The sequence below is a fragment of the Apteryx rowi genome, unplaced genomic scaffold (genome assembly GCF_003343035.1).
Source record: "Apteryx rowi isolate R43461 unplaced genomic scaffold, aptRow1 scaffold_260, whole genome shotgun sequence".
Taxonomy (NCBI): domain Eukaryota; kingdom Metazoa; phylum Chordata; class Aves; order Apterygiformes; family Apterygidae; genus Apteryx; species Apteryx rowi.
In genome coordinates this window covers 138,432-164,767 of record NW_020448975.1, presented here as the reverse complement: position 1 = coordinate 164,767, position 26,336 = coordinate 138,432, and the positions used below count along the sequence as shown (strand labels likewise).

The following is a 26,336-nucleotide window of genomic DNA, read 5'->3' as shown; positions in this document are numbered from 1 at the left end:
CACACAACCTTTTCTTCTTTTTTTTGGCTTCCAGTTATTGCTACCAGAGTTGGAGACATTCTAATTCCAATTCCTCCTCCATTTCATTCAAAGCTGACTTAGGCACTTAAAAATAATGCTCTGTGCCCAGAGCATAAGCAAGAAAACAATTCAGAAAAACCCTAAATTATAACTAATATGTGGTTAATTAGAATATATTTTTGTAGTACTTAGATTTTATTATACTTACTATTCAGGATCTGAAACAAGGTCCAGAGCCTTCATTACATCTTCTAGGAGAGTGTCAGGTATAAAACCATTATCTGAAGAATTAACAAAGTTTCTAATTATGAAAAGAAACAAAGTGCTTTCCAGAAGTACAAATTTTACTCAGAAATAAAAGTACTATGCATCTTTATCTCAAAAGGATAGAATTCTAGAATGAACACATTTTTTTCATACACTTCTCTCAATTTCTTTCTTAAAAATTGAGCAGTGATACAGAGACTGTGGGTTTGTTTATAATTCATGCACTTTGAAGTTTAATCTTTGGACAGAATTCAACCTATTTATAGCTAGCGCCACTTGATACCACTAGGATAATGACTGCAAACCTTTTCTTTCCTTTTAGTTCGTTAAAATAATACTTGAATGTTAGACATATTGTATTTTCCAAAACATAAGAGAATTTTTAGCATGTGCCACATACATTTAAGAACAGAATTTCATAATGAATGCCATCACACCTGATCAGTTATTTTACAAAAATGTAATATAAATTAAGTTGTATAGAAGCCTTATGTAAATTACAGATAATAATCCAAACTTAAAAAGCTTATGCTCCAAGAACTCTACTTCCTGTTGCACTCTTGTATTTAACTTTCCCTATTGCAAAGTTTTCAGAAAACTTCATTTCATTTGTAGATTGACGACTAAGTTATTAATTAGTGCTGAGCCCAGGCATAAACAGCATATACTTTGGTATGGAAAGGACAATGCATTTGAAAGTGCAATATTTAGAATCTGTTTTATAAAATAATGGTCCTATTTTCTGAAGAGATTAACCCTACACAATGCCGCATTCATTATTATTTGAAACTTGTCTCTACTGAATAAATACACTTCAATGCAAAATCTCACTTCTGCAAGAGGTACAGCCCTTACCCTCAGGGTCATAGGTTTGGAAAACCCTTCTGGCTTGTTCTGAAGGCGCTTCAGGAGCAACAAGGGCCATATCCTTAAAAAAAGAAAACTTTCATTATATTCTTAATTCAGATACATATTACTAAGGAAATATTTAGCCACACTACAGAGGTTAGGATCTTAAATTAATAAAAATTCAAATACAATAGCAGAAAAATTAACTTTAAAATTAATTCCAATACATTGATGATAGTGACCTAAACAGATCAAGAAGTAAGTTAAGGATTAGTTAACAGACTTCTAGACAAAGTCTGTTTAAGTCTTTTCATGCAGATATCATGGCACAGAAAATGTTACTTGGAGACTAAATGTATAATATGGTAGACTTGGATTTAAAATATATCTTAATGTATCTGAAAACACACATATACCAGTGATATAATGCTAGTTTAGTGAGTGTACTATGCACACCTTCAAAGAAATGCATAAAAATCATTTAGACAGAAAGCTGTCAGATAATGTTTAGCCCGTTTCATGGAATGGCAGAACAAATTTGTTAGCCCCATGAAAAGGCAAGATTTCAATAGCAGTTGTTGTAATGTATTATTTATCTGTGACTTTTTCAGCTCAAATACAATTATGCTTTCCAAAACTTATATGCAGTGAGGCACATGTCTACCTACTATTGTAAAACCAGCAAAAAGCACATCCCTCTGGTTTTATGTCAAAAACATTTTTAAAGAAGTGAAGTTATAAGTAATTTATGCAAAATGAAAGGTGTTATAAAGGGTAAGAAATATACATACTCAACACATACTTCAATTTAAAGAAAGTATAAAGCTCTGATGTTCAAATGGAACAGGAAATTCAAAAATGGGACTCCAAATACTGCTTGTTAGGGGTATCTGAAATCCTACATCTCATTTGGCAAATTTGTGAGCACCTATGTTGTTTTTTTCACATAGAAAGGAAAATTAAAAACTTGTACAGAGGGAAGCACTGCATTTGACAATGCTCCCTCTATAGTTTCTCCTTCTGTCAAAGCGAAAATGATATTTAAGATACTGCTATTCTATGAACAGTAAATACAAAAAACCAGAAATGGCAGAGTTGACATTATTCTGAGTGACATTATACCTTGGGAATCATCTTTTTGTTCACATTGCATCAACTGTAAGTGTATTTGTTACAAATCAAAAAGTTACCTCAAAATATTTTTTAAATTATAAATAATTTTTTCTTTTTATTTCCAGTTTCAGCTGAAGTCTGCTTTCTGAAGATTACTTAGAAATACTTTCTTGAAATAGAAAATTACAACATCCACTCATTGCATCTGTATGTGGCGACACTGAACTTTGGTCTAAATTGTACAAGTCAGCATTACTTCATTTAAAGGAAGGCAGATAAAATAAATCAGAAAACGTAGAATTAAAATATACCTAGTGACCTGTTGTTCTTTAACAGATTAAGAAAAATGCTTCAGGGAAAGAACAGAAGCAAATAATGCATTTGACTAGAATTCCACTCTTACCCAGTTTCTCTTAATAGCTGACTCCAAATCAGCCAAGAATTTTAAGTTTATACCTAATGAAATCTGGTGTATACTTAAAAATTTTCCTGAATGAAAGCCAGCTGCCTAGGATGAACAAGCAGGTATAACATCAAACACAACATAGACTTAAACAGTAATAGGCAACAGTTTTATTTTGAACAGATGAATGACACACCTATAACTAGCATATGCTGCATACAATGGGTGGTTACAGAGTACCCCTCATTTCCACATACAGGAGAGACCAACATCTGGTCTTATTACAGGATTGTGTTAGACARAAAGTTAGGACGAGATGTCTGCCCCATTTTCCAAGGCTCTATATCACCACCTTATTATACTTTGACTTGTAAGGGCTACTTCACTGCCACTTGACCACAATGTAAAAATCTACATTATCAAGCAGAACAGTGAAAGGAGGGAAGGACCAGGGTTCAATCTGCTGTGACCTGTTAAGGGATGTCCACATCACATCTCTACTGGCAATGAAGGTTGTGCCAAACATCGGTCCCAGATGCACACTGTGCAGAAGCATAGCTAAGCGCTGGAAGACCTTGTGTCCGTGCTGCAGGTGAGGCACTCTAAAAGGTGTTCTAGTGTGCAACTTCAGCATTGGTTTCACCAGGAGAGAAACAGCTTTGAGCACAGCTGTTGGGCACTTAATTGCATGCAGGAGGATTCAAAGTATAGATGTAAATCAAAACTGCACCAAAGAGAAGCTCTCCAGCATGCTAAATCACTAATGTAGGTGGATTGAATAAATCATCTCTGCTAGAACTCTCCTAGCTCCTGAGCCATGGCAGACTGATCAGGAATGAATTACTTCCTAGCTCCAGCCTACTGGCTCTTTCACAGCACAACTACCACCTTTTGCTGTGATGGGACTGCAGAGCCCATCCTCGGACCAGAAGCAGTCTAGCCCACAGATAAACTAGGGCTATATGCCTTTGTACTATGCAACTTTTCCAATCACCTTGTACCTGAGTACTTCAAGTGAAGAAGGGTACAGAGGAAATTAATTTGGGAGAAGTCCCTTCACCTGCTAGTCTCTCCTGGTGAGAACAACTTTTAAGTTGTAAGCTACTGGACCTTTTCCAGGAGAAGAATAAACTGAGGGATGGAAAGATTGTAATGGCTATTTTCCTCTTACTTGGGAAAACAAAGGAGTATCCATCAAGCAGGGTAGCCAAAGAACTGGCTTACAAGGCACAGTAACTCTATATAGTATCAAAATTCAATAGCACTTTATAGCAATTGAGAACTACTGCAAATAGTTCTCAGTTTAAAACAGATGATGCCATAGCATGCAGAGCCTGTCAACAACAAAATGACCAGTGATTTCTAGATCCAGGACTTAACCCTAAAGAGTGGTATTTTTACAGCAGATTCTTGTTAATGAATTAGCAGCTCATGAAGCTAAGGTGACAAGTGATAATTCTTAAAAATGGCCATGATATGAAAGGATATGACCAAAGCAACTTGCAACTGCACAGATACATTATTTCAAATGCAAAGTATACTTCTACCTTGGTTTATGAATAGACAGTTCTCTCCATAAAAAGCTTGATGTAATCTATGAATAAAGACTATAATTTTCGCTGTCCTAACTCCCCCCAAATTATGTCGTTTAATGTAATGTTTCACAGTTTCATGTGATGCAAAACAGATGCTATTAAACAAACAAAAAGACTAATCTCCTGCAATTACCCATAGAATTATTTTTGATAGTACTATTACAAAATTTGTGTAGTTCTGCTGACATTTTGGTTTTCCCAGTCCTTAGTTGATTCAGTACATGTGTACATGGGAAGAACTTAGAAAATAAGTCACTGAATGCTTTACTTGTAATCTAAAATTCCCCATGTTTTTCAGCTGAGCATTTAAATATCATAAAGGCACTCAATTGCTATATATTAAAACTTTTTATTCATAAAGTGTGGTATGCTAATGCTCTAGGCAAGACATTTCAGGAAGACAATTATGAGTTCCCTGTCATGGAGAGATGATGAAAAATAAACTAACTTACATCTTCAAAATAATTCCAACCTTTCACTGGGACTACTGTCCTATAAACAGCTAAAAATCCAAGATTTAAACCAGGTATATGCAAATGCCATGCATCCCTTAACTTAGCATATCATTCATTTCCACTATTCAGAAAACTTATAGTTCATATATTCCAGATATTTGCATCTTGGAAAAAATAAACAGGTAACATAGCTACTTCAGGCAGCAAAGCTGAAAATGCAACAAACGTCTAACAAAAATGTATGTCAGCTGCCCAGGCTGATTCTTCATCAAATGTGCCAAAATATACACCCCCAGCCTTATGAATTGTATTTTGATGTATCCCATGCATTGAAACTTCCACATAAAGGAATCCCATCAGTGGTTAATTATAATAATTATTTTCAATACTAAGTACAGTGTTCTAAAAATCTTGTTTCACTCATTGGCTCTTGTGATATACAAACAAGCCATTTTACATTACTTTGAAAAGTTGTTCTCAGTAGTACCACTTATTTTAAGATTCTGTGTTTACTCTTAGAGGCAAAAAATAGTCTTTGTAACTTTTAATGAAAACATTCCAGAAGTTTTCATTCTACAAATCAAAACCAGAACATAATGATTAAGCTACTTGACATCCTGGCTATGAATTTTTACAAAGATCCCTCACTGAAAGACCTACTGTCTTTGAAAATGAAATCTATTTGCATTTGGACTACTTAGTTGTACACATACAATTGTTGAGTGAGACATGGAGGAACTACATGTTAAAGTACTAAACTTCTTAAAAGTTTGCCTAAATACCAGATACAAACACTGCTAATTTAACAATTACTTACAAAGTATAATTTATTCATATCTGCAAACATGATGATTATTTAACATGGTCTTGCATTAAAGAAGAGTCCTATAATCAGTGGCTTTCAAACCAGCAATTTTTTCAAAATGGTTTCCTAAGAAAACAAGGTTGATAGGACCTCTGAAACCACTTCCCACATCTTTAGTGACTTCTGAATCCATTGCACAATTTCAGTTTTTTTTGACAGAGGAACTGGAGTCTCAAGACTGGTTGTTGAAACTGGAGGCCAGGCACAGAGGAAATGCACAGATCTGCATTCCTTAAGAGGGGCGGCAGAACTCAGCTGTTATTCACTGCATCTGGCAATAGGTAACCATTCAACCAACACGTGCCCAAGCCCAGACTTGCCACTGCATGCTGGCTCTTGTTGAGTGGACCACCACAGAGAACAAGTGGTGGGTTAGTCTAGAAGGTATTTGTGTGGGGAGAGGGGGAGAAAGAAAGAGGTGCAAGATAGAGGGAAAGGAATGGAGTAAGGAAGTGTTTAGGAGACAAAGGCCTGGTGGAAGATGGGCTTCACAAGTTCTTGCTCCTACATAACATGCTTCAGCTTAGAAGAGCTTTCACACTATGGGATTGTGTAACTCTGACTTGAATAGTCATTGTGTACTACTTGCATTTTCAGAACATCGGAAGTGTCAATATAGTTCATATTATCTTTGTAGAAAACAATCGGGGGGGGGGGGATCCTCAGAGACAGCAAGTTGAATATGAGTTAGCAGTGTGCCCCAGGGACAAGGAAGGCCAACCACATATGGGTCTACATTTAGGAGGATTGCAGCCAGCAGGTCAAGGGAAGTCACCATCCCCCTCTTTGGCACCTGTGAGATGGCATCTGGAATACTGCGTACAGGTTTGGGCAAGATGCTGAGATACTGGAGCAGTCCAGAGGAATGCAGCCAAAATGGTAAGGTGGCTGGAGCATGAGATGTAGAAGGGGCTGACAAAACTAGACTTGTTTAGTTTTAAGAGAAGGCTAAGAGAAGAATCTTGTTGTCTTCAGTGACCTAACAGAAAGGTAAAGAAATGAAAGCCATACACCTGTAGGAGAAGCACAGTGAAAGGACAAGAGAAAACAGACAAAAGTCGCAAAGGAAGTTTTTATTGGATGTTATTATTTGGAAACATCTTTTCTTCAAATGATGAGGGAAGTCAAACACTGGAACAGGTTGCCCAGAGAGGATGCAGAGGATACTCAAAACTCAGCTGGACAAGGCCCTGAGCAATCTGCTAGATGTAGGGCCTGCTTTGAGCAGTGGTCTAAAACAGAAGAGCTCTACAAGTTCTTTCCAACCTAATTTATTCTCTAATTCTAAGAAGTTCTGAGTTTACTGTTCTGATCTTATGACTTTATCTGGTCTTGATTAGTAGACACTAAATATCTACTGAGAGATAACATTCTCATTGTATAAATTACCTTTTCAAAATGGTCTCTACTATTTCCTGTTATTTAACCCAATAGCTTCAGGTTGATTGTTTCCATAACTGATCCAAGTATCAGAATATAATTCTCTGACCAATGACAACCATCACTTGAAACCAAATACTGACCTTCAAATTACTGTGTTGCCCATGAATAAAATTTCTGTTTAGAAACAGTGTCCAAGCATAGTGTAAAGCAAGTGCTAATACTAACATCTATTCTACAGTTGTATCAAGAGAGCAGGGAGACAGGCAGGCACCTTTTCCTCATTAGTTTCTGCTTTGGTAAGCAAAATAAGGCACAAAGTTCTGGAAAATTAAATTAATTCAATAGCATGAAAAATCTAACTTGCTCCAACTCACAACTGTATTTTTCTGATAACACAGTACAGCTATAGATACAAACTGTATCATTTGTTCCAAAATGCTGCAATTTATTACTGGAAAACATACCATCCAGAAGCAGGAGTGCTTTTATAAAGATTGTTGTTTTCTAGCATTATAGTTGCATGGAGCAGAGAGGGAGAGGGAAGGAAAAAAGGCTAGTGGAAGTAATGTTGAGTAGAGTAAAACAGAAGAAAATGTTAGCGTTTCTTGTCTTGTGCATTAAAATAATGTGCAAGTACTCAGAAGCTTATGACATGTAATCTCAGAGTTCTAAATACATGTTCTTGAAACTCGAACAAAAAAATTTTCACAACTTCTCCAAGTATAAATCAGGTACAACTGAGGGAATCAAAGCTCATGAACCTGAAACTGAATTCTTAAGTTTAGGATTATAACAAGATATAAGTGTCATCAAAAGGAATGTTATGCAACAAACTGCATGCGCATGCACACACATCAAAACTTCCTTCTGATTCTTTCAAGTTGTTATTCTCCTTTAAATGAATGAAGAGCAATAATCATTTGAAGGGGAAGAAATTCTATTTCAGAACTCTGATAACTATGAAATAACAAAGTTCAAAAGTAAAATCAATCCACTTTTTGCATTTGTCAGATTTGTAGTGTTTCTTAATGAAGAACTTCACGGAAAACATTCCTCAAGAAAACTTAAGCATTCCTTTTATTAAAACAATCAAAAACCTAATAGCCATACAACTCAATTACTAATGCTCTTACTAATGTCACAAAACATATTCATTTCAAAAGGACAAAGTGTTTTTCAAAATGCAGGAAACTGAATTAGACCTTTGTTTTTTCTCTTGACATCAGTGATTGATAAGTTGTTCACTCTAAATGTCTTAAGAAAAAAGACTTGCATTGGCACATTTTAATTTATTTAGTAGAGGAGAATTTCTAATTCACAGAATTCTTAAGCAGTCTATGACGACTCCCCTCCCACCCAGCACACTCCCCCGCTTAATATCAATCACATGCTGTCTCAAGTCTTCCAATATAAATGCACCAGCAGTTCTGGCTCTTGCTGAAGCAGATCACAGGAAACACTGGAGCACAGAACAAGCTGGAGAGCCATTGATTCTGTGTGAATAAGTAAAATCCTATAGGGGTGTTGCAGAGTGCAATTACCCCTCCTCCCCTCTGCCATCTCGGGCCCAAAGTGTGGTGGAGTGCAACTACCCCCCACTCCCACCCCATTATCTCAGGCCCCAGCTGACCGCAAATAACTGAGAGCACCCAGGGCTGACCAGGAGGAACTAGGCAATACTGGTTGCAACTGGTGAGGCCAGAAATGGGCATGAGATCAGCAAAAAGGGGTATATTTTCCCCAATACAGCATGAGATCAGCAAAAAAGGTATATCTCCACACCAAATATTGTATGACCATGAGTCAAACTCCATGTCCATAAATAGCGCTGCAGCCTAGAGCCCACTGAGCTCTCCTGCACAGCAGCGGGCTGCATTGCAGAACCTTCTTTTGAGCAGGGACGCCTCTCAAGGTTACTCTCCTGGAGTTAAGAGAACCTCTGACAAGAAACCGTTGGAGTGGTAAGAAACCGAGATTCTGGCAACAACAAATGTGCAGTAAGATGCGCTTGCTATGACTACACTGTATAGCCATCTTCAATAAATCTGTTTGCAATAAACCCAGAGATGATGATGATGATGATGATGATGATGATGATGATGATAACGATAACCTCCCTCCCCGTGACAAGGTGTTAGAATTAAGCACATAATTAGTTTTGGCATGTAGTTCTCCCCCCCCACCACCACCTTTACCTTCCAAAGAAAGGCTCAAGAGGAGGCCCACCTCACAGTGCTCTTGTACAGATTTTTCCCACAGCAAAAGCAAAATCAAGATTCTCAATTCAAGCACAAGGCACATCTACTGAGTAAAACAGTTTGCTTTACTTACTTGGCCTTTATAAAGTAGGATTTCAGAATTGTAATGCCTAACATTATCAGTGTATACAGGCCAAAGAGAGCAACAATGCAGTATGCAATCATGCAAAAAGATAATAACATATTCCTATACCTCATGCGGAGCTCAAAGAAAGGACAAGAAACATGGTCTCCCCACCCTTTAGTTTATTTACCATTAAGAGATCTTAAAATAGCATATAGTACTACTTGGAACTTGAGATCTGTTTTTTTCCCCTCCTTTGCAGTATCTTCAGAGGACATGCTGAAATGCTGCCCTTTACATTCAACACAAGTATATAGTGGAACATTCCCACTGTCTGTTCAATTTTCTGACAACTGGGGAGAAAAAAAAAAACTCCTTAAAACAAAGTATAAAATAAACATTCTGGAATGCAGAAGATTCTGAGAGAGGTGGGAAAGTAAGCAAGAAACAGACAGACATGTATGTAAACTAGACAGCTCAAAGAAATTTGATCATCAGTAAGCAATCTATCATTAAGTGACAATCCATGTGTATTTTCAAGCTAGCATGATTTAAAGTAACTACACTGTTCCACTAACAACCCAGTGGAGCAACTGCATACTCCTTTGCACAAATAACATTGCTTTATTAAAGTTCACATCAGTCTTCCAGGCTTCATAGGTAACAGAACACTTGTTGAAGGTACAGATGGAGTTCTGACAGATGCTGGGAGCAGGGGAGACCACACCAAAAATCCGATAATCATTTGGTAAAAATATAGGCCCACAAAGAGTTGAGTAAAATAATGGCTGGCATAGTATATAGCCTCTCCCTTAGCTCTTTTCTCAACTTAAGCATTTTAAAAAAGATACTCTAAATAATTGCAGTTGATGTAGAAGAAACAGACTGGTGGGCACAATAAGATGAAATTTTGATCCATCTGGGACAATGAAAAGGAGTCTATTACATATTCCTATCATTTATGAAGATCTCAACCTGGAGAGGAACAGAAGTCCTCCTCCAAAGACAGCTATCCACTATCCAATGCTGTGGAGATTTTTGAGTCTAGATGAATCAGATAGTCTAGTAACTGTTTTAAGTCCAGAAGTAATGGTGGGGACTCTGTAGAACTTAGGAGGATCATAGGAGGTCCCGATATCAAAACTGTCCTAACCGTGTCAAAATCACCAGGGTCCTATTCTACCTTACTTTGAATAGGACTCAAGGGAAAGGGACAAGTCAAACTGAGTGAAATTCAACATCTGTCTCTTCAACTAAGGATGCTATCAGAAATGCAACCAAAAGAAGTGGAACTTCTTAACAGCATAGGAAGTAAACAGGTCAACTCAGATCAATCCTAGTACTGTGAGACTATCCAAATAAGCATCCCATGGATGGTCTAGAAGCAAGAATCTCATTCCTTTCAATCTCATTCCGGAAGAACTTTACTGACATTTAAGGTCATGTTTATGAACCAACTCCATATTGAGATTATCTTTTGAAAGGAGAAAAGGAACTTCATACAATTCCACTGAGGTACTATGTAACTATAACATCATCATTTGAATGCGTAGCTCTTTCACATGTGTCCAGAATGCATTTCAAATCCAGTGCTCTAAAGCTTCAGTTCATCCTGTAGCTGTAATCCATTTGCAATAAATTTCCAGATGCATAAGAATTGTATCTAATGTCACTACCCTGGAGGACAGAGGGACACAGAAGGATTCTTCTTCAAATGGTGAAGGGATCCTGCTACTAAAGCTAGAACTAATGAAACAGTCTTCAGAGCCTGAGAAATAACAGCCTACTTACTGAGGGAGAATACACCGAGTGCAGCTTTATTTGGAGGCAATGAACTAAGTGTCATATATAGCATCACATATGCAAAAGAGGTTAGATGTCTTAAAAGCGATATTTACTGCTATACTTGTAGAGACTGGCAAGGAGGTCAACCAAAGAGTACAATTTAACATGGACTGGTATCAGTGCACAAGCAGGAAAGCTCTCATCACTAGAAAAGTAAAAATCGGTTCAATGGCTTGCAACAATTTAAAATTCAGCTTTTGACTCTTCACTGAGACAAAGATGATTAAACACAACCCAGGCACAGCTTGGAATTAAATATCAGCTTTTATGCAGGTTTTCCTAGGAGCTGATTATCAAATCAAGGAAAGAGGGACAGTCCTTCAGAGCTCAAATCAGAGGCAATTATTACCAAAATAGGAAGAACTGAATTGGTACAGAAAGACCACAGGAATGGCTCCTGAACGGAGCAGTGACCCCTGCAAGAACAAAAATGGAGACAAATGTGGTAGGTCAAACTTGTGTTTCCAAAATATGCAAGCTCGATAATAAATATCTGAAAATAATAAACCATCCCCTCTTAAATAGCCAGAATAATACTGGTTAGTGCCAATATTCTGAATTTGAATGCGTGATTATAGAAATTCAATCTGCTTAAGTTCAGAATGCGTCTTTGATCTTGCTTCCTCTCTGGCACCACTAAATAGATGTTATTGAACCTGTCAAGATATAGAGAAACTGGTTCCAAAACACTCATCAACAAAGCATCTACTGCCAATTTAAGCAGACTTTTGTGAGAAGCGTCCATGAAACGGGAGACAGTTGGAGGACTACGATGAGGCAAAGGAAATTAAATCCTAGAGCCCTTGTCTATTATGTCCATACCAAAGCATTTGATGTCATTTGACACAAGGTAGTTTAAAAGAATACCAGTCTGGCTCTGAACAAAGAGTTGGCCAATGAAAAATAGTTCACAACCCCCATACATACTCAAAGATATCACCCATGTAACCAACTGGTTGGAAGGGCCACTGCCCATGTTTGTCACAGCCATTTAAGTATCCTGTACAGACTGCTTACAATGCTTCTCTTGTTCTCATTGATGGAATACGAGGTTGCTCTGTGCCATATTATCTTCCATGAAAGAAGGTATTAAAAGATGCCAAGCAACTGGAAAAGGCCCACAGAATACTTAAAGGGGCACAAGATTTTCCTGGATTGAGAGCTGAACAGGGAGGAACCAAAGGAAAAAGTCCTTAACTGATCTGACAATAGACTACAGCTATGACTGTTTCCACTTCAGAATGGCAGGTGTCAAAGATCATGTACTGCTTCCTCCTCAGCCCAGAATAGGGCTGGGGTCTATCTGGGATTCAGAAAAAGTCAAAATGAAATCCTTTCCTGGACTGAGGAAGAGACAAAAGGAAGTACATCCCTCCCAAGGCAGCAAAGACTTCTTATCATGGGTCAGAAAACAGAATACAGGCTTTGTAATTCAGACCTGAATGGTTTTATAATTCAGACATGAACAAAAGATGACACAGTTTCTCTGAAAATTATCAAAGGGTAGAACTGGTGGTGGTGAAATATTCACAGTGAACAATTTGTTTCAACAAGGTGGTTGCAAGGAAGCAATGGCACTACTTGCACTCTGCCTCACTTGTGAATAAGAGTGAATTGCAAGGACTGCATTTCTCTCACTGAACCTGAGGGACCTTGCTGGTACTGCAAATGGAAAAGAGGTCCCAATAGGGCAGAATGAAAAGGTATGGACTACTTATTCAAATCTCTTTTCACCTCCACCCAAACCACCCAGACAGAAAAGTGAGCCTGCTTGATCCAGGGGTGGGAGGAAGCTGGGGAGAGAAAGCAAACAGAAAACAAAGAGCAAGACTTTGTAACAGAAATCTACAGTGAGCACACTGCCAGACTATCCCTCTGGAAAGCAATGCTCTTACCATGCACTTACCAGCTAAATTATGGAAACCACACTATACCCTCCATTCCTGTGGGAGAGGATGGTTTAATGAGACAGCCAACAAAAAAGTCACAGCACTGCACAAATTTTCAAACTATACTGAGTATATGTTTAACAGTTACATTGCCACAGATTTTASTGTTCTGTTTCAAAACATTACAGAAGAACATTACAAAACATTATATGTTTAAAAAAAGAAAAAAAAAGAAAAAAAAGAAAAGAGCTTCCTCACCATGTTTCCTGTTTTGGAGGACAGATTACGAGAGATTATTGTAAAACAGTAAAGACTGAAGATATCTTTTTTTTTTTCCCCCCTCTTGCTAGTTACTAAATTATTTTTCTAATCAACACAGAACAAAGTCTTTGTTTTGAAAGCAAAAATATACTACTAGAATTACAGCCCAGACGTCAGCAAACTTAGCTTGCTGGAGTTCTTATCTAAATACTAAATTAAGTATCACCCTTCAGTCAGGATTTTAATCTGAAAGGACAGCTTTTGCAATTACTTGTTGCCTGCCATATTTAGAAATCTTTCTTTTATTTGAGGATGGACTACCATACCACACAAACAGCCAGCTTTGTTCCCAAGAGAATCCAAACTGAACGGGAACAAATTCTGTGATTTGTAATATGCAGATACTTCACAATATACTTCAAAATAAAATGGTAACTTTTATTATCATGCTACTTTTCTACTTTAGAAAACTCTTCAATACTATTTCAGCCTATAGACATCAAGCATTTGCTACACAACCCTTGTTAGGCATAACTAACTCTATTTGGCAACTACGATAAGTACGTGGGAGGTGAATAAGTGTGACAGGAACATTTGATAGCAGAGTTCAAAGCCAGTGAAATTATGCTGCAGAAATTCAAATCCTTCTAAATACAGTTCAGCTTGTTACATTACACTTCTCACAGTAATGAAAGCTACACTTCACACTGGAACCCAGCTTCAAGTGTAGTTCATTTTCCTACTTACTTTTTCAAACCATGAAATTCTCCCTTGGGATGATGAAAACCCTCTGGTTTGCTTCAATCCGGAATGATGAAATGTTTTTGGAAATGGACAAGGTTAATTATTTTATAACTCAAGTATGACAAAATTATTTCTAAAGGACAAATCTTAACCTGGCTAATTATTCTGCTAACCGTAATATCTTATGGTTTTACATGTGAAATGTATGAGTGAGCTTTACAAAGTAATTAAGAAAACACTAGATTAGTAAAGTCACGTAGTCCACTGCTATTTTGCACTGCTGAGTGGTATTTTAGGGAATCTTTATATGCACAAGTATTGCTATATGTACAGTATGAAGAAAATACTAAATACCACAAACATCATTACAAATTCATTTTCACATATTACAGAAAAAAGTATTGGCATTTATGTTCATATTTGAATATGGCATTCCAGGTTGCTAATTCTGTAGTAGTGTAATTGAACGATTAGCTACTGAGCAACATTCAATCTTTTAATTAATACAAAACTGGAGTCATTTTCCTCCTTAAAGTTGTATTACACATTAAGGCCCATCTCACATCACACCAATTACCAGTAGCTTTCTTAGCTATAGGTAGGCATTACTGAACTTATTTTCTAAATACATCACTACTGTTTCTATATCACCCCATCAAAGTACCTTTAACTTACTCATGTCTTCTATTGGCAACCTTGGCAGTTCTTTGTAACACAACAGTTATTTTTAAAGTACATATACAAATATATATGCATATAAAGATTCCTGAAACCATCAGTTAGTAGACCAAAATGGCATTGGATTGCTTATAATACAAACTCAAATAAGAAAGCATAAATAAATTTCATAGCCTTCTCATGTAAAACAAAAGAAATCAACACTGGGAAAAAAATATCATTTAAAAAGTGAAATGAGGTTACTTCAATTTTAGAAATACAAATAAACATGTTATCCAAAAATTTATTCAAATGTGACTTCTGATGTTACATAAGGGAAGAAAGAAATAACAAATATCACTAAATGTACTGCAGCTCAGCTAAGAAGAGTTAAAAGCTTCCTCCACCATAGACAGTTTCTCTTTTCTTTTTTTCCTGAGTTCTTTTCCCCTCCTCTGTCCACATTTAGACTTTTGATTTATTCATCCACATACCCTAACCTGAAAATAGAGCTGTCTTATCAGAGAAGGTCAAAGGTGTTATTCTGTACACAACAAAATTGCTATCAGCATAAAAGGAGACAAACAAAGGGATGTAAAAAACATTTCCCACCACTTCAAAAAGGGGTTAGAAATGGATTTAAGGGTATTAGTGATCATACTTGTAAAGAATGAAATCAGATGCTGTATACAGGTTCTTTCTACTGTTCCCAGGGATTCAACAGCTGTCACAATCATTAAGGTTCTGTGAATCAAACAACAGCTAAAAATTAAATTGATTTCAATCAGGTTCTTACCATGTGTAAAATTATCTAAAGTTTCCTGGAAACATAGAGACCCTGCACACAAATTCAGTCTATCATGTCAAATGATTACCTAGTGGGAGAGTTTTGAGCAGAGTTTGGCATAAAGATTCAGAACAAGACTACAACTGTTACTATTTTAAAGAACGTTTTTATTACTGAAGCATATGTTGTCATGCTGGCAGTCTCATTTAGTGTTTCTAGTTCCCTGCACCTAGACCAGTAGGATTGGGAGCACAGGAATATAGCAGGCTGAACAGAGACAAGAGTAAGGAATGTGTGTGTGTGGGAAAATCAGAGACAGAAAATAGTCACAAAATTATTTCCTTGTTGTTTACCGTAAGCACGATTTACTTTAAAATATCTCGAATGAGGATTCAATAACTATACTTAAAGCTCTCTATTTCATAAGCTCTATAATACATTTATGACTTCAAGATAAAGAAAAGTTCTATGGGAGAGGAAGAGAATCTGAGGAAATAATCTAGAACACCTATTATAACAGGCAAGCACAGATTAACAGCCATTCATGCTGACTCATTTTCTAAATCAAAAGACCTGGTTTATATCATCAGTTCTCACACTAATTCTGGAACTGCTATTTGGTCATGTGGTGCATACTGGATTTCCATTTCTAAGTCTTGTTAAAAAATGGGTAAAATAATATTCTCAATATCATTAGCCTGTAAACAATTCCTGCAGCTTGTGGGCAGTAATTAGACAAGAAAATAACAAGGAAGGTTGCCTGTGGAACAAGGAATGGATGGTGTGTGCCTGGCACTACTGCACCTTGTGATTTCTACATATGACCTTGCATAAGGATACATGGAAAATGGGGAAAAGTTATGCATTACACTCACCTATCATCTCTCTTCGTTGTGATACTACAAACATTAAATTACATATTTTGGAAAACAGCGAGTTAGATTTCGGGACCTCCTCTTTAAAAAAAGTACATTACATGTGGAAATATCTTAATATACTTTCTCTTTTAAATTCCATTGTCTGGAATGATTCCATGAAGACAGCCACTGACTCTGAATGTATTATCAGCTGTTCTAAATCAGTTTATTTGTTGACTTGTGTTAGTTTAGCAACTTTGATAATCATGTATATATACTTGTTGAAAAAGCATGCAGACTAAATCCAGCTTTTTCCTCTCCATGTGTTGAGACAGCATCTTAAGACTGAAACAGTATCTTTCACCTCTGTCTTATCTCTTTCATAAATACACAGTCAAGCCAAAAAATGATGTGAACACTGGAACATACTATGGCATTCATATACTTTTTGAAAAGGAGTATTCTACTGCGTTAAAAGAACACTTCTTTCTATTCTTCTCACTTGATGCCAACTATCCACTAAGAAAACCAGTATTTTCTTCATAATTCTTTGTGTACTAGTCAATAATTTGTAAAGAAGCAGGAAAAGAAAGTGTAGTAAATTTATGAAAGCCATAGCTTTTGGGCTAAGATTTTAGAAAGTCTTTAAAGGAACAAAAGAGAATTTTTATGCCTCTCTTCTCCATCTACTCCCAAATACTGAATGAACTACAAATTCATTAGAGTTTAATAATACTTGCTCTGTTATCAACAGTGCACAAGTAAGAAAAAATGGTAATATAATTATCGTGGATAAATTTGAAAAATATCCAGATACACTCAGAAAGATGGTGTAAAATAATTTTGAACACTAAAAAGCCAAAGCTTAAACACACAAATGAGAAAAAAGACTTTTAAAGCAGAGTTGATTTTCAGGCCAAGATCTGCTGTAAGCTATTCATAGAAACATATGCAACAACTTAGAATCCTTTCAGTGTCTGACAGCTTCTAAGTTGTGCTGCATAATACTTGGTAACAACTAGCCAACAGGAAGAAGGGCTCTGTAAAACAATTACACGAAGACATAAACAAAACCTAGCTTGAAAATGTCACCTGCAAACCAGAACAGCTGCAAACATAGCAAGTGCCAAATGCAGAATCAAGATACCGATAAATGTTAATGCACCGAATGAGGTGAACATGCCTTGCAACTAACAAGTAAACTTGTAATGCAACGGATCAGAAGGCATTTGTATATTAGAAAAGGCATTGTTAGAAAACCAAGTTTCTACTTACTGGTGGCTGTATCCTATTGCATTGCTATCCAGGCAATAGCATAAATAGTGCTTTGCTGTTTATTAGCTGAAAACAGAACTAAAGTGGTAATTATGGCAGATTTGAGTAGAATTTGCATCTGGAAAGGTCGGGCACCTGGCTAGTGGAAGAAGCAAATGGAGAAAAAGCCATCAATATTTCTTTTTTCGCTTGAGTTGGAATCAGGAATAGCTTCATTTTTATATACCAAGTTCCAGTAAATATCAATTTGATTGATATTTTAAAACTACAATACTATAAAAACGGTATCAGTTTATTCATCATATTTTAATTAAGAGCTGGGATTCCTACTCCTCCAAATTTGAAAAACAGAATATCTACCCGTCACGTGATGGCTCAGGCCCAATGTCTTCTCTATTGTATCAAATATAGCTGGAACCAACATTGGTTTCACACCTAAAAGGGATACAGAATGATACAATGATGTTCTCAGCCTTCCTTTCTAGGATGTATGTTGACTTTCAGAATTTACTTGATATAATGACTTGCAAGTTATAAAATTACATTTAGCAATGGACTTTGTGTTTACCATTTGCAAACCATTCTGCATATACTACAAAAAAAAAAAGCCCACCCACCTGAAATGCATTTCTTTCAAAATTCAGCTTTTCTAATGAAAGGCTAACATACAACCTGTATGTTGCTCATACTCTGCCAAAATGGGAGGCTATAAATTCTCTAGATGCTAATGAGTATTCTTATGGTAGGAACCAATCCCTTACCTTCCACTCCCCAATTTCATTTTACATATGAAAGTAGTATTCATTCTAATATGAATAAAAGGACAATACAACCTCAGGACTGCTTTGCCTATAAATGGGTAATAATTGATCCATGATTTCTGTATTGCTTTGTACGTTTTTCACAACAGTAGCTTTATACATTCACCACTACAATCTATTGCATTAATAGAGCAAAATAACTTTTGGAAACCACATATTATTTATGTTAGAGTAAAAATAATTACTTCATGGAGATGATTCCACATCAGTCTTAAATACATTCCCATAGGCTATTGCCAATTTTTAAAGCTCAGACAAGTTTATTTCTTAACCATCTGAACTGCAAACTGAGACAATATCAACTGTAAACTGAAAGTATACTGACTACATGCTTGAAGAAAACCAGAAGGTTGTAAAACTGCATCAATAGATGACTATAATAATTTTTCTTCCTAACTGTATTTAAAATAGACTTGAAATGATTAAGGGATACAATTTTTCTAAAAATTGTTAGTGTAATATTCATGGCAATTAGTTAAGAACATTTTCTTCATAAGCTTCCAGTTCTGAAGTGCTCCTAAAATATATGAAATTGATCATTTAACAGTTCATGGGGAGTTTCTTCATTTTTCATTTGTGGGTCTACAAAAAGTTGTTTGTTGCTGTTGTTTTTATTTTTATTTTTTAAAAGAGAAAAGGCCTCTCATGCAACAAGTGTTAAAGGTGTTTTGTTTTTTTAAGATTAAATTTCACTAGATCAAAAGTTTCTATTGGAATTGCTAGAACTATCCGTCCCCTTCTCCCCCACCATTTTTACAAGTTTTCATCTAGGCTTGGAAGCAGAGTGTGAGCAGACAGTTAAAAAAAAAAAAAGTCATTCTCTCATCTACCTTAGCAGGAAACTGTACCAAAAATGCATAACGTTTAGGGAGAAAGAATTCAACAACACAGAAGTCTGAACAGCTCAAATACATACACATGAAAAGTGGTATCATCTAAGCAGCTCTACTCTCAACTCTTTCCACTTGGAGTTAACCACTTTACACATAAAAACTAAAACTCCACTTCTGAATGAAAACAGATGGACAAGAAGTCTTTTCCCAAAAAGAAAATAATTTATTTGCTTAGAGACATATACAATCACATTTCATCATCTATAACATCCAAGCACAAGCACTGTTGTTAAATGACCATAATGAAAGCTGTATGTGATGCATGTTAAAAATTTCTAAAACTTCAGAAAATTGATAAACAGTAAGAACAACTTTTAAATGGCTGGAACTAGTCAGAGAATCATGATAAACACAGTGAATACATTCTTCCGTGAGAGTAAATCCCAAATAAAGGGTTAGCTTAACATTCAGAGCCTTATGTCCTCAGCTTAATGATCTTTAAATTACAATTTCTAAATCTGATATTTAAGAATAAATGATACAAAAACCTAATAACCAAGTTACGTCTTTACGATTTAAGTAGTGGTTCCTCATGATTACTACTTATTATCATGGGATGCACAGCACTTTTGACAAGAGCAATTAAACTTTACAGCAACCTGACCTAATTCCTGTAAGATCTCATTTCAGAGGGTTTGCTATTAATGCCCAAAATGTCTACCATTGCCCCCAAATTAATTTGCTAGTGTTTAAAGACATCAGCTTCCTTACCAGAACTTACCACCACTGAAGAAGTGGAGGACCACCAGACTGCTCTTTAATTTACTTTTCACATGCAATCTCCTCAACATATATGGGTATATTACTATATGTCAGTCTATACAAAATTCATTCATGTGACCTTGGAGTCCACAGTTATGATTTGCTCTTTCTAGTTGTTTTTTTTTTTTAGTTGTTTTTTGGAAGCTGTACTAATGTTACAAATCTATCTCTATAGCTGCTTCAAGGCATCTTTCTAACTGTGTCAGAGGGACTGACATGATACTCCACCCTTCTAAAAATAACCTAAAAGAGTCAAAAATCTTGAGTATCCCTCAGTTATCCTGAGTTCTACTTGGCACTGCAGGAACAACCGAAGATCCCATATCACCAACCCTAAAAGTGGAAAATTCAAGACAGGCCCTCTATAATCATGAAAATTTTAGTAGAATCTCTTGACTCTTTATGTATCACATAACAATGTATGTGGTAATTACACTATTACCAATGTAATTACTGTTGTGCTAATTAAATTTTCAGTCCACTGCATTAGAATATGATCTCGCCTCTGTAACATCTTTTACTAGATTTTTTTTTTTTTTATGGTGCAATGATCTGAGCCCTTACCTTCCAGCTCTGCTGTCCAGCCCCACCTGTCTATCACAGACGTGTACACCTCAATCTTCCCACCCAACCTCTCTGTTGTCCTCTACACATCTCTGTCCCTCTTGGAAGTCCAGAGTTCTCCAAGAGTCTTTGTAGGCCCACAGGGATTTTGGGGAAGTGGAAAGGAGGGAATTAGTCATTCCTCTCTTTTCTAGGATTGGAGAGGGCATGGCCAGCCTCTTCAGGCCTTTTTCTTCTTTCCCCATGCATGTGCAACAAAGGTGAAAAGAATATTCCTGTAGAAAGTTGGCAGAACCATTCCAAGGAACGAAGCTCTCTTTGGTTTCTCCACTATTTAAAAATTCTCTTGGTACAGTTAAAGTACAGACCACCAAAAACTAAGAGGAGGCAGAGAGACCTGCTTTTTCCTTGCAGCAATCACAGCTGGCTGCTCATTCCAACAATCTGGGAAAAGGTAAAAATGAAAGGAGGCAGAAGTGTTTCTCCTGAGTAATGCCAAAGATCACGTGATGGCTAAAGCTTCTCATGAAAGCCAATTCCAGTTAAAGCCAGAACTAGGTTACCAATGAAAAAAATTGAGAAAGTAGAAATATCACAAATGACATTGCTCCAGACTTGTTATCTTTAGAGAAAATAAAGCTACCATCATGTTTGGTACAAGGACGTCATCAGCTTGTTTCATTAAAAACAAACCATACACTACTGCATCACGTGTAAGATGTCTTTTACTACAATGAAAAATTTAAATAATTTTTTCCCTCACAAGATTATGTGCTTCAAGTCAGGTTGTTACATTCTCATTTATAAAGCTAGGGCATAATTTATTGCAAAGCTGAACTAGATTGAGTCAATGCTGTCCCAAGGCACAGCTCCTTAAAACGGTTACATTCACATACAGGCATGCTTTTACCGCAGCCAGGACCACAGCTGTAACTGACAACATGGTTCTACATAGCATGGATAGAGGTTATTGAGCAGCGTCTTCAATACTTTCCACAGTTCCTCTGTAATTTTCCCCACTATTTATTAATATTTTAAACCAGCTCAGTTGGTTTACAACCCTGGATATATCCCTAGAAGCAATGGACCTGTACAAAAGTAAGACCAGTACCAACTGAGGCAGTAAATTGTTATTTTCAATGGAAACACTCCTTTAAGCAAAGCTAGCTGGAAAAGGAAAAAAAAACTCAAAAAGCAAAAAACAAAACCCCACAACCCTGTGATGGCGCCATTTTAAAAGCCTGTCTATGTATAAAAGAAAATTTACTAGCATGCTAACGTTGTCTTTACTAAAATTAAGTTTGCTCAAGTACTTTTCTAAAGATCTAGAAGTGAAAACATTCTGCAAAGAAGGCAAAACCTAAATTACTCAGTTAACAACAGTTTTTTTAATTCACCAGCATTTAACAAGTGTGCCAATTCTTACCATAAAAATTATTTGATTGGTAAGGTGTTTAAATCTGTTCAGTGAGCACTACAGCCAGTTATATACAGCGTGGGGGCAGAATCAAATATACTAGTCTTTGGCAGGAAGGAAGGCCTTATCTCAAGATGTTCTTCCACCAGCTTCAAAGAAATTAAAATCTAGACTTTACCTAGGTAAATACTGCTGTGAGAATTACTTACCTGAATGAAAAAAGCACAACAGGTTTCCCCCAAGAAAGCCTCCCAAACACACAAAACTAAGAAACTCACCAGAAGGCCTATTCTCAGAGAGAAATATGCAGCTGTAGTAGGAACAAACTTATCCAAAAGTAAAATTGGAGTAGACCCACAAAAAGCAGAATAAGGTGTCACAGTCATGCTCTAAGATCTTGCGAAGTTAGAATAAGGTAGATACCTTACAAAAATATTTTGAGGTCTCCCTACCAACTATGAGACCATTATTCTAAAAAGACTTGGCCTTTCTGCTAGGAAACTATTTACACAAAGCAATCCTTGTGAACTACTGTGTTATTCAGAAGAATTTAAATCCATTTGTTTAACAACAGCATTCATACTATGAACTTTAAACCAACCAGCAGAATTACCCTCTCTTTGGGGGCCCACAGGTCCCACAGGGAACACTATGCTCTAACATTCACTTTAAGGGTTTTCTGCAGATAATAAGTCTTACACTAGCAGCTGATAGAGATATCTAAAGATCCACTACTGATTTAATCAAGTGAGAGCTATTGTCGAAAACAGAATGGCATTTGTGTCTCTGCTGATAATCAGCACACAGAAAATTAAAACCCTGCTCTAGCCCAGAATTTATCTCTGCAAATGCCTTACCCATTTGTCTTTTCTCTACCAAATATCTGGACTGTTCCAAGCAGAATCAATTCCACTACTTATTTAATGAAAGGCTGCAAAACCACAAGCTCTGTAAAGATTTCCTGAAGTGAACTGCAAAGACATCTTCAAAATCTGATTATCTGCATTCACCTGTCATGGGAGCACAAAACAAAAGGAAGGGTGTAGATATTTTTCAGTACCTCCCCAAGGTAGAAGAGTTCCTAAGTTAATGGATAATTCATTTGCATATATATGAGGCTACTTTTATGAAAGATCAGAATTGTTAACGCACACCATTAATGGTCGAATTTTTTACACCTCTGCCTTATGTTCCTTCATGGCCATCATCATTCTGTTGATGTTCAGAGATGAAATATTGTAGCCAATAATATTCCTCCTTAGCCCAGTTTTGGTAGACACCATTGCCCCAAATTCAGGATCTCCTATAACAATATCAGTGTTTGCTCAGATTTCCCTCTACTGAAACTTGATTAAAAAAATTGTTTAGGAAGAGAAGTGAATGTCCTTTCTTCCGAGGGACAATATTAAGAAGGATGCTGAAGAAAGACCCTGAGAATATGGTGGAATAGATAACAGCAACTGAAGTTAAAAACAAAACAAAACAAATCATCAGAAAAACATAAGAACAGTCTGAACACAGCAAAACAGGAACACTTTCCTTGTAAAGCATTAATTTGCAACTTAGATGTCTCAGTCAGGAGTTTCCTCTGCTCATCTGATTCTTCAAGCCTAGAAACGCTACAATGCTGTAACTGAAAGTGGATAGCTGATTCTGTCATGGCCTTTGTGCTCCCTGAAATGGGAATGAAATAGGGAAGTTTCTGAAAAAATCTTACACAACCGAAAACTGTCCCCATATTTGGATCACCTGAAGCCACTGGAGACACATTCCATGTTGTCTTTTCACTTTCAAAGAACCTGGATTCAAACTTCCAGAACATGTAGGTTAGCATTTTGGCAGGTAGCACTTAGAAAGCAGTTCTTTCTATTAACATGTTTTTTTGTTCTTTCTGTTGTCTGCACTGAAACACTTTCTCATTTTATTTCACATAACATTTCAACCTGCTTGTATTCTTTTTTACAGTGACTGAATAGCCTCAGCTTGTCATAACTTCCTAGAATATCATTTAAATAACCAAGAACTGACTGTAGTGTTTGATCTTAAACATCACAGCCTTTTTTCTATATTAAATAAATTAGAGCTGCCCAATTCTCTCCTTCTCTTTTCCCTTCCATAAAAAAAATATTAGACTGTGTAGTTTTAAAGTTGATTTTTTAGAGGACACTTACAGTACTGTCCCTTTGCGTTAGCACCATCTGACAGAGCATACAGGATACTTAGTGTGTTAAATGAAAGCTTCCTTGTTTATTTTTGTTGGCCTGAGGCGACTTGAGCTTTCTTACTCAGTGAAAGGAAGGGAGGGCACAGAGGGGCAGAAATGATGTCTGTTTGGATTTAGCTGTCTGTGAAGAACCTGCATATTCACTTTTTTTTTTAGGGAAAAATCTATCCTGTTGCAAATGCAGAGCCCATGACCACTAGGAGGAATAGTCACCCTTATCTTTTTTCAGACAACAAATTAAGTTTGGATTGCTAAGCATCAAGCAACTTTCCGGCCTTATAAACAATCAGTCCTAATTGAAAAAAGAAAATATGCCAGTACTAATTATGGTTCCCCACGAGCACTCACCCCTCCCCACAAGAAAGTATTCACACAAATTTTTTCAGCTCTATTATGATACACATCTAAGTATCAGAGTTCCAAAGAACTACTTCAGTAATATAAACCTTTATATGACCTTCCAACTTCATTACATACTCATCTGTAGAACAATCTAGTATTTTTGGTCAAGACAGCCTATCTTAGAAATTAAAATGTGGCAGATGTGGGGTAAAAATTTCATATCAGGTGTTTCCAGAGAATTCTATTTTCATTGATCTAGAAAGAACTCCTCCATTGAAGTGGCTGCCAGTAGACCAAAACACTATGATGGGTATTCTCATGTTTCCGTGTTTTGGAGAAGAGACTATCCACTGCATTTCAACTCATTGCATCTGTGAGGTGGCCTCCAAAATATCTAAAGGTAAATAACTGCCCAAAGACAGGTTTTCCAGAGCTGTAACCACACAGATTAGCATGCTCAAAAATAATCTGTAAAAGACACATCAATCTGTAAAAGCTACATATCATCTTTACTCTAAGAGTAAGGTTTTTTATATCCAGAAGGAGGGAGGTAAGACTGGAGGGACCGCATTCACTCATGTCAGATCAGAATAGTCTTGGAAAACAGCTAAGGCTGCTTAAGTTCCCAACTTTTCAGCCAAGCCCCAGGAAGAAAACTCTTTGATAAAATGTGCTTGGACCAAAATTACTATTAAGAAAGAAAATATTTCTTAAGTCATTTCTTTGTACCTCCATTTACTAGTAGTAAAATGGGGATAATAATACTTCTGTACATCCCAAATGAGTTTTGATGCTAAACTAAACATAATGATGTGGTAAAGACAATGTACACATATAAAGAAATAAAATCTTTATTCTTTTAAGTACCTAAAATAATGGAGAAAACTGATGACCCATTGGTAGACTTGTTTTAAAACTAGGAATTAACTCAGTTCTCACTGTTGAAGGCTATTTTAGGCAGCAGCAGTTAGACAGCTTAAGCCCAACTATGTAAAGTTTTTCTTTTCACTTTAAGACACTAAGTGGATCTTCAGCACAAAGATGCTGTGTCGCATTTTGCTCATTCAATAAAATCCACTGAGAATGTACAAAAAGTTTTAGAGTGGCAGCTTTGGAAGACATTTATTTACTCTAGAAAGGATAAATGAAAAACATTTCTCTGAAAGTCACAGCTACAGGAGAATGGTTCAGATTTAGGGTAATACAAATATTTTCTGGCAGACAACTCTCTAACATTTTTAGTATTTAATTAAAAATATTCTGAGGTAAAAAAAAGCAAGGTGGCTGGTCTTTCATCCCATAGTTGAGAGAACAGTTTACTGCTGTACTTCAAGTGAAATTTAAAATCTGAATGAAGCACCTGCATACTGAAGGACAGAAGCCAATCTTCCTTGAGTAGGGTGATATGCAGAATTGGACTAAAATATTTTGCTTGTTCAACTTCCATTGCTCAAGAAAGGTCCCCAAGATAGTAATGAAGATTTTGTCCTGTTCCCGTTTCCACACTGTCAGTCTATAGTGACAGCATTCTAAGATAATCTTTTTTCTAGACTTCTTAGGCCAACTATTCAGCTAGCTACAAAAGTGACTGCCACTCTGTTCACTGCAGCCTAATGTTCTTGCACTTATGAACATAAGTATTAGGCTCCTGTAAATCACATGCAGCTTGAGAGAATTAAAGCTCTATTTTTTTTTGTCTAAAATTAACCTGCACTGCTTTTGGCT

At 36.5% G+C, this 26,336-nt stretch overlaps 1 protein-coding gene and 1 long non-coding RNA gene across 10 annotated transcripts in view; both read right to left on the bottom strand.

Moving 5' to 3' along the window:
• Positions 1-26,336, bottom strand: part of MINDY3 (MINDY lysine 48 deubiquitinase 3) — a 61,959-nt gene that overhangs the window by 12,488 nt on the left and 23,135 nt on the right. For all 9 annotated transcript variants that reach the window (XM_026067666.1, XM_026067665.1, XM_026067673.1 and 6 more), the window contains 2 exons: positions 1,144-1,216; positions 230-302 (listed from right to left, as the gene is read on the bottom strand). In XM_026067666.1, coding sequence (XP_025923451.1) covers positions 230-302; positions 1,144-1,216 — 146 coding nt within the window. The remainder of the gene's footprint in view (positions 1-229; positions 303-1,143; positions 1,217-26,336) is intronic.
• Positions 9,439-15,324, bottom strand: LOC112967003. Its single transcript, XR_003253820.1, has 2 exons — positions 14,016-15,324; positions 9,439-9,626 (listed from the first exon to the last, which is right to left on the bottom strand). It is a non-coding gene; the product is annotated as an uncharacterized LOC112967003 (long non-coding RNA).